Here is a 14895-nt window from a genome sequence, read left to right as displayed (position 1 = left end):
CAAAGATTTTTGTATTTTGGAATTAACACAGTATACATGTCATTAACATGAACAAGTATATGTGAATGTTATTTGAAAAAAACAAAGGTTTTGATCAGACAATCAAATACGATTTCAGATACTTATAAGGTACGTGCAGTTACAGTGGCAGTTGTTGGAATCCCTTCATGCATTTATCTCTGTGCATCCTTCATTACCTCTAATAGCCTTAATAAATCCCTAATGTTGGTAGATTAGACTCAGTTGTACAATAAGTGAGCATCTCCCTGCTCTATCTTGGACTTAATGTAAAACCATACTCGCTGCAATGCTGGCTCTGCACAATGACAGGGAATAGGACATTATCTTTTTTATGGAAGTACAAACAATTCCATTCACTCATCGTTTTTTTTGTCAGTCAAAACCCTGACTTCTGTTTATTGTTAGAACTGATTTCAATGCAGCTGCAATACCTCTCTCATAGTCATTGACACATATTCCGTTACTTTCTACTGTCATGGAGCGATATGGCTCCCTGGTACAGTACGTGTATTATCTCCCCTAACATTCAGACTCATACCACTGTAACTGTCACTTCTATTTTCACAAGCAATCCCACACTGAGACAAGGAGCTTCTCAACACTGGGAGAGAATCCTAGTGTAAAATCGCACAGGATTGATCACACCTGACTGCTTTGAGGATATTCCCTCATGCTGGCGTTCTTGTCTTTTCTCCACATTGCACGTTATTGCGGTTGAGTTATATTCGAGGATGGAAGCACCAGGTCTTTTAGCGTTGCTTGGATAACCCCGGAATCACTCAAAGGTCAAAGACGACTGTGGCTGCGTCTGTTTGATCTTCTGTCAAAGCAGCGAAACTTGATCTGCAGGATTTTTCCACCAAGTCTCTTTTCACTGACAGCTACTTTCTGCTCTCGTTTCAGGGGGAAGAAAGCCATGCATTATGCAAACAGTTGTCTAAAGTGTTTATGCGACGGTGAAGTGTCTGACTGTACTCCAACACTGGCCATCTGTTGTGTAGGACTTTTCTGACATGAACACACACACCACGTCTCTCAGGCTTCACACTTACGAGTGAGTTACTTTCTAAAAACACTGAAGTTGACCTTTGCAAAAAAAGAAAACATTTTCAATAATAACAATGCCGCGTGGAGAGGTATTTTAGAAAACTGTAATGTGTGTTTATTCTGAAGAAGTCAATCAGGCAAAGACATTGGGTAAAAACAACAATAAATGAGAAAAGTGGTGAGAAGAAAGCAAACTGCTCCTTATTTTCTCCCATAGGTGATTGCTTTACAGAGAATTATCTTCACATGAAGTAAAAGGTGTTTTCTCCACTACCCAGACGTTCAATTAATCACACAAGGGAATGTGACAGAGGAGAAGACAGTTATTTGAATCACCTGTCTCTACGTACGCTTCATTAATCACAAATGATAAATGGTAGAATTAGGAGGTTATGGGTGAGTTTATAGGATTTCCTTTCCTGTTTCACATAAGAATGCTGGAACTGTCCATGGCAGAGACTCTGATATTTTGCTTTCTGAAAATTAATGGCAGTGTCCTGGGCTATAAGCCAGTAATTAACCATGCATTATTTCTGTCACTGAGTGGATTTGTATTGTATTCATGCAATTATTGATTGGTGCTTAATGAATCACAGAAGTCAAACATGTCCGACTCATCTTGGATCTATTAAGAGCAGCAGGAGGTTTGTAGCTATTGCACAGAGCAATGTCAATACAATTTATTAGAATCATCACCAGGTAATCTAAATACCAACCCATAATTACTGGTAAAATTAAATAAAAATACGAATAGCATTCATCCCCACACAGAGTAGACTCACTGTCTGTGTTCAGATTCTAAAATTATATAATGGCGCCCTCTCCTGATCCCTTATGGTAAAGCTGGTAGAGACTCTGATCCTTCCATGCAGCACAGGATCTAAAGAAGGAGCAAGAGTGACTTGACAAAATGTGAAGTGACACAGAAGCAGGGTCGGTCTACAGCAACAGATCTGGTTGAAGAATTTTGTTTGTTGGCCCTGCTTTAGACTGGAGGCAGTTTGATGAAACACAACATTACAACAAATGGGCTCAGTGTAAGCAAAACTAATTCCCACATAGAAAAACTTCTGTGGCTCACACCCTTCACTTTTATTCCGGTCACAATGGGCTGGTGGAATGATGGCACTTGGGCGGTCTGCTCCTGTTTGCCTGATCTGGGCCAAAAGCAAGACAGAGCAATGCCACATGTCAACCGAGGACGAGCCAAACAGGAGCCTTCCAAAATCCTGCTGAGAAAAAAGGCCCACATTGGATTTTGGTCCATGTGCCACTTAAGGCACAGCTGGCCTTCTTCTGGCCCAGATACAATGGAGGTGAGCCTGAAGTGGCCCACATCCGTCTACTATGAAAACAAGAATTTGACACAAGGCCTTGGGTTGTACAAACTTCTTAATTTAATAAATTAAAGAGAACCAATTCATTCGTTGCCTGGTTGATAATCCAGCTTTATATTCCTGCAATGCAAAATCCTTGTGTAAATAAGTCTTCTCCAGTAAGCGTTTGGTGATGGTGCTTTTATTGTGAAGGGGAGTGTGCCGGAAGTGTCAGTGTTGTGGCCACAGGGCGGAAGTAGCGTGTTGTCACCTCGTGTTTGACAGGTTGGTCTGACTCCAGTTAGCAAAATGAGCACATTAGACTGGTTTTAAGGTTATTTCCAGCTCCCACAGCTCAGCCGCTGAACTCGTTACTTCAACACACATCACCGTGAGGCGGTCGTTTCATAAAAACACCGCATCATCGTCTTACTTTACCGTTGTGTCTTCTTTATGTGCTACCAACTTTTTTAGCTCCTGTAAGCTAACGTTAGCCTGCTGAGTTCCCTGGTCATGCTGCTTGTCCCGCATTGACAAAGTACTTGTTTATTCACCGTGTTGAGATGTCATGCTAACTCACGACAACATGATTTACCAATGACTTCCTCTTTGTGTGTGTTTAAAATGTGAAGCATTGACAGTTTGAACGTGTCTCTCATTGATCTTCAGCTCTCTCACACACACTACCTTTTCGGGTTTGCCTTTCTGGATTCAACATGTCCACACCGGAAGACGGAGCAGCAGAACAGGCAGCTCCAGCTTCCTCCTCCACTGAGACTGATGACGTCACTGGGGACATCATCACTGTCACCATCGGGGCGACGGTGCCCACGGGGTTCGAACACACCGCAGCAGAGGAGATCGAGGAGAAGATTGGGGTTGCTGCAAGAATCAGCAAAGACCGTGGTCGGTTATACTTTCCAATAACAACCGACAAGTTATACCAGGTGAGGAAAGAGTCCAAACCAAGGGAGACTCAGTCCCACCAGGTTTCTCTTACTGTTATGTTGACCTACAAACACAGAGGACTTTGATTTGATGGTAAATCATGAAGTTCAGGGGCCTTTTGATGGATTTATTTGTATTTTAATTCGTTAAGACCATCTTTTATGTATGTGTTTAAGTCTTTTTGTCTTTTATATTGTATTCATTGTCCATCTCTTATGTTGAGCTAGAGGTTTGTGAGTCTGTGGTTTATGTGGTTGCTGCTGTCTGTCCTACAAATTACAACAGGGACAATAAAGATCCTTGAAGTCAAATCAATACATTTTTATTTAAATAGCCCCAAATCACAACATAATTTCAAGGCAGTTTGTGTAGTTAGGCCAAGACCTTACAATATTTTAGAGAAACCCAACAGTTCCAATTTAAAAAGAACTCCCCTTTAAGATAAATACAGGCTCAGTGTGGGCGGCCATCTGCCTCGACCCGTTGAGATGAGAGGAGAGAGAGGGGGAGAGAGAGGGACCAGGAACAGCTGTGAAATCGCCATTTTTTTAATTTCAGAAACTCTGACTTTTGTTTTGCCATTTAAAACATGTTTGAACGCACAAAACCTTTTCATTTATTCATTTATTCTTACACTCTAGGTTCATCTCTTGAAGTCTGTGGACAACCTGTTTGTTGTGGTTGACGAATATGATCATTACCAGTTCAAGGAATCAAAGGTAACTCACAGCCGGCTTTACTCTGTTTGTTCTGATGTACACTGTGTTGACGTCAGGGTAGCAAACAGTGTTCTTTAACTACAGGAGGAGACATTGGAGGAGCTGCAGCAGCTTGCGTCCAAACTGCCCTGGAGTAATGCCCTGCAGGTCTGGAAACTCAACGGAGCCTTAAAAAAGAGGAAAGGCTACCGAAAAGGAGGGAAACCAGCCAAAGTAAAACCCAACAGCGCGGCCAGTGATGAAACCGCGGCTGACAATGAGCAGCAGGAGGTGCCTGAGGCAGTGTCAGCTGCTGATGGCCAAACGGAGACAGAGGCCTCTCCTGACCTGGAGACCTGCGCACAGGACTCCGAGGAGGGAGCACCCAAGGCCAAAATCCTCAAATTCCGTGTGACGTGCAACAGGGCAGGTGACAAACACAGCTTTTCCTCTAATGAGGCAGCCAGAGACTTCGGCGGGGCCGTACAAGAATTCTTCCAGTGGAAAGCAGACATGACGAAGTTTGACATAGAGGTAGGCATGCTTGTTGAGACGGGACTGACGCAAAGTGAATAACATTGCACTGGCCAAAAAAAGCTCAACATGCTCAGATAAACTTTGCAGGGGACAACCTAATATTTAGTTTAAGGAGGGATAAAAATAACAACCCTGCCCTGTAACATTTTCCAAGAAGATAAGCTGTTCTCATTATGTGACATGTTGGGAAATGTTGTTACATGGTGTGTTTATGTTTAAGATTAAATCAAAAAAATGTTTTCACACGTACAGTAATGATAAAACTGTGGCCTTCCATAGTTTGTAGAAATGTTATTGTATTGGTTGGTAGGAGACAGTTGTTTGGTTGTGTAGTCTGACAACCACACAGTTTGTATATAGAATTAAGTTTTATTTCCCAATCTGAGTTAGATACATGTTGCAGTAGTTAGTAAATTAGCCTGTAAATGTTTGTGTTGTGCTTCTTTGTTACAATTAACTCAAAACAATAGATTAGAATATTATTGGCACTCAGTAGAGCGCATACCTCCACCAAGGCCCAACAGTCCCTTTAAATAAAAACCAAAGTGCACTAAATGGAACACACTTTTAAATATAAGTCTCCTAAATATGCCCTTTTCATCAAGATCCATGAATTATTCCCTGTAAAATTGGTAAAAATGTGAAACAATCAAAGCGCTCTCTCGCAATGTTAAAGGAGAAAGAAGAACAACACCTGGATCTGCCAATTTGTCCAGATCCATGAAAAATGCAGTCAGTTGTTTTTTGGCCCATGTCCCATCTTTCTACCAAGTTTCATGGAAATGTGTTTTGTAGTTTTTGTGAATTCCTGCTGACAAATGGACAAAGGTAAAAACATAACCTCCTTGGCAGAGGTAAAAATGCCCATCAGATGCCGGATCAGATTAATGGGGGCGTCCAAACTTTAAACCCAAGTTTAAAAACCCCAGATGTATTACATTTTAATAAATGGTAATTTAAAAATCCCTTGAATAATTAATGCAAATCCAATTTATTAACAGTTTATTGTTCTTTTAATTTTAGCTCCATTAAATATGAAAATGTGTGTTACCTGATTTCTAATCTTCTAGTGTTTGCTCCTGTGCTGTAGGTTTTAGTGAACATACACAAAGAAGAGATGGTGATTGGCATCGCTCTCACAGAAGAGAGTCTTCACAGAAGAAACATCAGCCACTTTGGACCCACTACACTGAGATCTACCTTATGCTATGGCATGCTCAGGTAATTCTTCCTAACAGTGTGGTCCTGTTGACGTCACCGTGTTGAACTCAGATTTATATTTACCTACTGTGTGTCGTCACAAGGATCCATGTGATGTGAATAGGATGTGGTCGTCTGCTCATGTCTGCAAAGGACAGAGCGGATGTCACCATGCGCAACTTTTTTAAAAATGTTGTTTGTCCCTTGTATCTCTAGAAATCATCCACACATGTTCCGTAAACATCACAGAAATGTGCATGTGTGTCTATTCTGTCATCAGCCTGTGTCCAACATATCTGGGATTTTATTATTATTATTGTTATTATTATTAACATGTATCAGTGTTTCCCACGAAATTAGATAAATCTGTGGTGGTAGCTGTGCAGGGGGTTGAACAGTGAGAACTGCCTTTCTCTCATGAGAATGTGCAAACCTACAGCCTAAGCTATGATGAGATCTGGCTGCCTGTGAGAATGATAAAAACCTGAGAATTCTCCTGGTGTTTTCACTGCTGTCTGTTTTCAGACATGAACTCCAGAATGTCTGCAAAATGGAGTACAGACTTTCTCTGGAGTTTGCCTTTGTCACAATCTCAGGAGCTTTCAGGCGAGAGGTGGCACAGCAGGCAGGAAGTCATGTATAAATTCTGCTGCGGACATCACATGTTGTCGTCTACACCACTGCCTTATTACCAAAACCTCTCAAATCTCGTTGTCTTTCCAAGTTGACATCTGCATCGGTGTCTTCTACGTGTATGGCTCCTCTTTTCATTCATTTCATCCTGAGACATGTCTGAAAGCAGCTAGATATACTGTTGAGCTTCAACAGAAGAAGAACATTAGTGAGGATTTTTCGTAATTTTCTAGCTCCCACGTATACAAATGGATAAGATAAGAGAAAATAGACTTTACTGTCACAAAGGAAATGGGTCTTGAACACACACAGTATAAACAATGGTCCATCATTTGCATAACAAATCAACTTAGTCAAATAGCAGAGTGTAAACAAAAGATATGTAAATCTTTTCATGCTAAACTTGCAAATCTATAGTTAGAGATGTGGAAAATTCTCGATTCTTAGAATCATCGCGATGCGGACGTGGACGACTCTGCATCGATTCAGTGACTGAACGCAATCGATTCTTGTTTTCCACTACGTTTATTGTTTTAGCTGTTTTCCACCACTGAATAATTATAACCACCGCTGCTTCCGGATCAGAACAGACGCACATTAAAGATGTGTCAGAGTCTCTGTTGGAGACTTTGACACATCTTCCCGTAGATTATGACGCAGCGTAGTGTTTTCACTTCATTGTTGCAGAAAAAGCGACGCTCCGTTAATCCAGGAACATAAATATGAATTCATCAGGTTTTTATCAATATCAGTTGTGATGATTAGAAAACATCAGAAGAGCTGATGAGTAATGCGGAGTAATGCGCCTCGGTGCAGTGGTGCAGCTAAGGGGGGGCCAGGCGGGGCCACCTCGATACAGTAAAGGCTATAATCAGAGTTAGTCCTTTTAAGCCTGAGGTGCAGCACACAAGTATAAAATGAATGAATGTCAAATACATTTTGGAGAGCACTGACTACTAGGGTTGCAAAATTCCGGGAATATTCAAAGTTGGAAACTTTCCATGGGAATTAACGGGAATATACGGGAATTAACGGGAATAAACTGGCAATTTTGTGGGTAATTTATACTAACTGTATTTACCTTGTCATATACAGACATAAATATAAACATTTTGTTTTGTCATAAGCTGATTTGAGCCCCTTTGGGCACTTGACTATATGATTCTGCATCTTTGTGGCATTCTTAACATAGGTCTTTGCACAGTATTTGCAAATGTACACAGCCTTTCCTTCTACATTGGCTGGGGTGAAATGTCTCCACACATGAGATAGTGCACGTGGCATTGTTCTGTAGAATAAGATGAGAAAAAAGCTTGTAAAAAACACTAATGCAATGCCAGAGATATAAATAGTTAGCTAAACAATTGGAATCGTCTTTTAAAATATTTTACAATTGATGGATAAATGAATAGAAATAGGCTAGATGAACAGATGAACAATCCTCAATCAGCATGCTAATATATTTTCCCCAGTAATATCATCAAAACTTACCTGACTAGTCCTTGGGCTAATGCAGTAGTGTGGCCTCAATAGCCCTTGTGTAGTGTGCAGGATGCTGGGAATTATCTGTGCATGTGAGGAAGAATGCACTGCACATGGAAGAATGCACTGTGCATGTGATGGAGAAATTCAACGTGCAGCATGTACTGCATTCCATACATCTTTAAAATAGAGTTTTGAATGACGTTTTTATTGCTCAGCGTTTAATTTGCGGTAACATTTTTTTTTCAAAATTCCCGAGCTTAACTTCCCATGGAAAATGTCCGCCCCTTTGCAACCCTACTGACTACTGTCATAGACTTAAATTAAAACCTTATTTTGTAAATAACAGCACAATTGTAGTAACAGTCTATAATACTTTTAAAGCACTTTGTAAATAAAAACAGAGTTCATATTTGTCTGTTTGTATTCACTGATGAAAAAGCAGCCATGTGCAGTAAAATAGAAAATGGTGGATGTGATCCATTGAAATGCATCAAGACTCCTTGCAGATGCAAACCTCTATTGTCCATTGTTGTTGCCTGTGGTTCACTCGGGATTAGAACTAAGAAAGAAAACATGACCGCATTAACAGAGAGGCAGAAATACTTGTCCTGACTGAACACAGGCATATCCAATATCTTCACACTCGCCAAGATATTCTTCTCTGTCACACCTTGGTGTTTTTTTGTAAGGCATAACAAAAGAGACGGATACTCTGCTTACTTCCTACGTTTTCCGCTCAGATGAGCTCAGAGATCAATTACGAGTATGTGATGAGTAATAAAAACTGTTTACTCAGTGTCTCTCCTCTAGAATACACTCTTGGTATTTTTCTGTTTAATTAAAGGTTGAAAATGGTTATTCGACATCTGATGATTTTTAGTTCTGTTACTTGTGGTTTGGTTCATATTCGTTTGCATTTCTCGTTGGATAATTTACATATATTTCTTTTGAACTTCATTTGTTTGACCATTGTGAGCAAATACAATAGGAGCTGAGTAAACAAATGCAAATCATAACAATGTTATACAATACTAAGAGTACCACTATAAATGTGACTTGGATACAACTCAAGCATTTCAAGTTTATAGACTTTAATTGCTGTAACGTTAATTGTCTTTTGATGAAGTGACTGACAACGTAAAGTAATGTATGTAAGTAACAACAGATATAAATACTCGTGGTGGAAGTTCAGTTGGGTGTCATGTAAAATTGCTGTAGGGCAGAAACCTAAACCACTTTTGTGTTTGAGTGTCATGTTCAGTACAGAACATCAGGAACATCACACTCGAACTCTATAAGACTGCGTGTTGTAATGAAAATAATTATAAGTCGCATGTTAGAAATGCTTTCCTGTAAAAATAAACATTTTGAGTATTGATTTAAAGATCGGTAGTGAGTTGGCGAGCCTAATCTCATCAGGCAGGGAGTTCCAGAGCCACGGGGCCCTGACAGAGAAAGCCCGGTCACCTTGAGTAGCCAGCCTTGACCTAGGGACAGCCGACAGGGACAGGCTGGCTGATCTCAGGTTACCACCGGGATTACAGGGAGTCAAGAGCTGCGAAATGTATGTGGGAGCCAGCCCATGTTGAGCTTTTAAAAGCTAACTACTCAGAATGATTCATGCTTAACCAAGTCTTTTAAACACAGATTGACAGGCCTGGGAGCAAAGTGTTAGCAGAACTGGTTGATATTATATATTGACGTGTATGAAATGAGTTGCTTATAAAATGTATTGCATTGGTGCTATATTCATGCTCTGTTGTCTATTATCAGGCTGTGTAAACCTCAGGCATCCGATGTGATACTTGATCCAATGTGTGGGACTGGAGCGATACCACTGGAGGTGAGACATGACTTTGAGTCCTAACTGTGACCACAGTAATCTCCTGTATGCGTGACTTTTGTTGCAGCACTCTTTCATGACCTCATGTATTTATTATGTGTCATGGCTTTAACACCTCAAAATCGACATCATTACACTTCAACACACTGTACAACTGCAACACATTTACAAGCAGCTGGGCGAAGTTTCATGACGAAGCTCATCAGATTCACTTCATAAGTGAACGACACACTTCAGAGTTAAATAGCAAATGATCAGCAAGTACTAATTAATGCTTACTCATTAGAGTGCAGCTCTGGATGCAAAAACAATGTTTGTTTGTGTCCGAACGTGAGGAGTCTGACGTTTTTCCCGGCACATGCTTTGTAAAAAATCAAACAGATAGCCCAGCCAACAAACCCAAACATGAATATTATTATTAATGATATTCTGAGTCAGGCCCAACCTGTGGAGACTCGGGTTTGGAAACCTTATGCTCTCAATTACTCCTCACTCAACTCTGTGGTGTTTAACCTGCCATATTAATTTAGGTTTAAACATTCGGTCACATCTAATCATTTCTTAACATTATCAGATAATAAGAACATTTTCAGACTCAATAATTGATCTTATTCAGCACTTTCTCTCCAAATTTGCCAAACTTGTCTTTATCCAAACACGATGCGTTTTACACCGTTCTCGATTGCTACAAGTGCATAAACCTAAATACTTAGATAACTGGACATCATAAGACTTGAATTACTGGTTGATTTGAGGAAGCTAATTTGTTCCATGATGGTCTCGAGCGGACCTGAGGAGGGTATAAAATAATAGAAAAGGCCACAGATTTTTAAATGCTTTCCTTCTCCAGGGGGCCATCGAATTCACCAGTTCATTCTACGTCGCTGGTGACAATAATGACATGGCGGTTAACCGCACAGTCAATAACATATGTCACATCCAGAGAAGGAGGGCAGACAAGGGCAGGTGAGAATAAATCGCTTAAGATTTTTGGTTTTAATTTACAACTTAACTTACATGTGATGATAATCCCAATGATTTGTGATCGTCCTTTCAAACAGTGTGTCTGGACTGCCCATTGACACGGTGCAGTGGGATTTGTGCAATTTACCCGTAAGGACCGGCTCTGTTGACATCATCATCACGGACATGCCGTTTGGGAAGAGGTAACATATGAGTGGTTTACAATACATGCTTGGTTAAATAATATGTCGAAATTACACTGGAGAAATCTATGTTTTAATAATGAAATGTTCCAAAATATCCCCTATAACCACAATGCTTTAACTGTTGGTTGAAATCTGTGTATTAAATATGTAATGAATGTAATTTATTTCATTCTGCTCTTAAAAGTTAAAGTGATTAGATCAAAATCCAGACTCTGCTGCTACAATGTCAAGTAAAGAACATTGAAGCTAAACCACTCCTCTGTTTTCTTGAAGAATGGGCTCTAGAAAGAAGAACTGGGACCTTTACCCGTCCTGTTTGAGAGAAATGGCCCGTGTGTGCCGACCTGGCACAGGCAAGGCTGTCCTGTTGACGCAGGACAAGAAATGCTTTTCTAAGGTAAATGTATTCGTCTTGCAGATTACATGATTTCCAGCAAAGTCCTCAGGATATTAATTACATCATTCCAGTCCTGATGATGCATGCTCGCTGTTCATTTACTCAGATTTAAACGTGTTGTGTCTTGTACAGATGTTGGCAGCCATTGCACTTAGCTACTTATTAGTGATGTAACTTTTCTGTCAACCGTCAAATGGCACTTTTTTATTTAAGACATCACAAATGTGTATGAAGGTGCAGCAGTACACAGGTAGCGTAATGACATTGTTGCAGAAACTAAAAGAATCACATTTCTTGTGTTTGGAAACCTGCTCTCTCTCTTTTAGCAACATGCACCTGTTCAATTTGTCAAATGGAAGGTGCTGCTTGAAACCTTTGTACCTTTGCTAATGTAATAATAACAACAGGTACTGTGATTATGGTACAAAGGTTAATTTCTTTAACAGTGTGGCGGGAACAAGTAGACAGACCTGTTTGTGTCACCACCAATTAAAGTCAATGATTGTGCTTTGTCCACACCTGAGATTAAACTAAATAAAGCACTTTGTGTACAAATATACAACGTGTTCCCTTAGAAATAATTCAAAAAATGATGCTTTTAAATTCAGATGTTTTGCTTTTAAAGTTCCAAGACATCACTGACTCACTAACAACAGTACGCTAATCGTCTGTGCAATAATCCTGGTGTGTGTGTCTGTGTGGCAATACAAGTTACAAAACGAAATCAACAGGGCTGGACACAATCATAACCTGTGAAATTATGTCGCATCATTTCTTATAAGCACAGTCTTGAGTAAAGGGGGAAAAGCCACATTTATTAGTCAGTCCTTGAACTGCACAAGCTCCCTGAGGAAAAACTAAACTTATAAGGTCTACACATACTGACCATGTTGTGTGATGATGCATCATTTGGCAGTAGCCTGAATTAGGGCTGTCAACTTTCCTTTGTAATATATTATTATAGTGTAATAGAATTTAGCCTTTTATTACTATTTATCATGTGTATAACTGCTCATCTAGAGATTTGGTGTCTATTTTCTCTACAAGCTGCTGTTTTACATCAAATTAGACAGTGAAATTGATCAGTTGATCGTTTTGACATCATACTACTAACTGCACCTTTCACAAAAGTTGCATTGTCTATGTATGTAGAAGGCGTCGCATAGACGTGACAACATTAGACTAACATGAAGCTCATTTCGCTCACACATGAGCTGCAGTATTGATTTGCTCCAGTTGTTCTTTGAGCTGTTGATTTGTTCCAACAGCTGAAACAGATGGAAGTTGCATTGGGCATTTTGGCCACAGTATAGATTTTGACCTATACTTTACAATAATTATAATATTATATATATATATATATATATAATAAAATAGAGTGGCTGCATACTTAAAAAATGTTATTCCCCCCATGCTTTCTTGAATTTCAGGCATTCTTGTATTGACCTTTCTGTTGTCCAAGCTTTTCCAAATTTGTTCTAAGTCAAATAATTGGTATTAAGATTTATGTCTTTGTTTATTACTACAATCCTTAAGCTGTTTATGCAGCTCTCCACCAAGTTTAAACAACCTTAAAAGCTCACATGAGTAATAAATTAATCTTGAAATCATCTCTAAATAACCCCTCTGCAGTTTTAGTGATGCAGGTTTAACTAACTCGGCCGTGGCATCTTGGAACGAGACTTTTCCAGCTGTATTTGTCTAAGCAGAAATCTTGCTTTGCGTAAAACAGATGTCTCATTTGTTAGTTTGCCCTGAAAAGATTTATGTTGTCCGCAGGCTGTTTCCAGGATGGGAGGACTGTGGAGGAAGCTGCACACTGTTTGGGTCAATGTCGGGGGTTTACACGCCGGAGTCTACCTCCTCAAGCGGACCGTGGCCGTGTTTGGCCAAACTCCTGAGGATATCTATGAACCACGAGGAACGGTTAACACGCAGGAGGACAAGGAGGAGAACAAGGAGGAGAACAAGGAGGATGACAAGGAGCTCTCTTAATCAAATCACCTCCTGCATTTGAATTCAGAATTTATATTTTGAGGCCATGTAGGATTGTTGCTATTTATTTTATTTTTGAAGATTTTACTTTCTCCCTGTTTCAGGTTCTCTGCTCAACAGTGCCAAGCAGGTTAAGTGTATAATTTTTGTATTTCACATTTGGTGTAATGTGATAAATGGGAGAAATTGAAAACGTATTCTTTCATGCTCAGCAGCAGGTTAATGGTTCTCTCACTGTTCCACTGAGCCAGTTCATTTGTCATGATGCTGTTGAGAAACCCACTGAAGGTTTTATTGCACCTCTGATCTGCTGCGTTCACTTGTCAGGAACTGCATGTTGCCATTTGTCCCGATGAATGAAGGTTCAAACTAAATATCAGTAAATATAAATATTCATCACTTTGATTCAGTTGCCAAGCAGTGACGAATTTACAACACAGAAGCTGTAACGCACAGTAGAAGAAAGAGGCAGTACTTGAAAATGTTTTCTGGAATATTTTATATTTGAGTTGCTGGACAATAAAACAGGGGAAAGTCACACTGTGTGAATATGTGCTTCCTTCTTCCCTCTTCAATGTCTACCTGCAAACCAGCACGTTTTTTCTTTTAGCTTCTTTTTCTTTAACTTTCCATCCTGAGCACACAACAACCAGGGACATCACAAGCTGATTGAGTAACAGTGATATATTTCAGTGTTGGTGAACACCTGCAGGTAATATTATACTTCCTGTATCGGTTTAATAAGAAAAATACACACCCCTCGCCTTTGGGTTATTCCCAGACAGGAACTGTGAAGATGTGTTAACCAATCCTCACCACAACTAATGACAAGTCTACAAGGGAAAAAACATACCAGTTGTGGAGTGTTGAGTTTGATGTAGATTTAATTTGGGTCTTAGTAGTAACAATGACTTTTGTTAAAGCAACACTGTGACAGTTTTTTGTAACTTAAAATAATCAAGTCACCTAGTCAGAGAACAGTCTGCTTTCATTCTCACCCTGAACACTTGTTCTTGCTGAGGTATGCAGTGAGCAGGTCTGATGTCCTGTGAGAACTAGGACGCTGAAATTGTCCGAATCAGGCACTGCAAGTTCAAGAGTGATGCTGAACTGCCGAACTGTCAGTTAAAAAGACTATGAAGTCATTAAAAACCAGAGTTAATCTACAATAGTGAGGAAACTTTTACAATATGAAGAATATTAACACAGTTTGGTGTATTTGTTACAGCAGCAGCTCTTCAGGTTGAAGACAGAGATCATGAGGAATATCCAGCGATAGGTTGTGTCCCAGGTCAGTGAGTGGGACTGTGCAGTCAGAGCTCTGGTCAACAGAATGATGGACTTTGTTTTTTCTCTTCATCAAAACCACCTCAATGGTTTTCACACCTACTTTGTTTGGTCCAGACCTTCAGACTTTTCAATTCAGTCCGAACCAAAGTATCAGGTGTGAACGAAGCCTCCGTCCATAGTCCAGACCATCGGACCAAAATTGTGTCCATCCAAAAGAGGGGTGTTTATTTCAATGAACCGTGGTTCATTTAATTTCAGTGTGAAAATACTTTTATGGACGGTTCAGAATTCCAGACCAATTGCAGAGGGTGGAAAC

The 14895-nt window shown here is 39.9% G+C and overlaps 1 protein-coding gene across 2 annotated transcripts; it reads left to right on the top strand.

Annotated features, from left to right (window-relative positions):
• The first annotated feature begins 2582 nt into the window (after positions 1-2582).
• thumpd3 (THUMP domain containing 3) lies at positions 2583-13827 on the top strand. Of its 2 annotated transcripts, none has more exons than XM_035151294.1 (10): positions 2583-2669; positions 3054-3331; positions 3974-4051; positions 4136-4564; positions 5658-5788; positions 9659-9728; positions 10579-10694; positions 10790-10894; positions 11171-11294; positions 13074-13827. In XM_035151294.1, exons 2-10 carry the CDS (start codon positions 3101-3103, stop codon positions 13287-13289), a joined length of 1500 nt encoding a protein of 499 aa, XP_035007185.1. In that variant the 5' UTR covers positions 2583-2669; positions 3054-3100; the 3' UTR covers positions 13290-13827. The 2 variants fall into 2 exon arrangements, with proteins under 2 accessions (XP_035007185.1, XP_035007186.1); XM_035151295.1 differs by lacking the exon at positions 2583-2669 and adding an exon at positions 2676-2922.
• The last annotated feature ends 1068 nt before the right edge of the window (positions 13828-14895 follow it).

This window comes from Hippoglossus stenolepis, chromosome 3, assembly GCF_022539355.2.
Source record: "Hippoglossus stenolepis isolate QCI-W04-F060 chromosome 3, HSTE1.2, whole genome shotgun sequence".
Lineage (NCBI taxonomy): Eukaryota > Metazoa > Chordata > Actinopteri > Pleuronectiformes > Pleuronectidae > Hippoglossus > Hippoglossus stenolepis.
The sequence above is the reverse complement of the archived record's forward strand: the minus strand, read 5'-3'. Positions and strand labels throughout refer to the sequence as shown.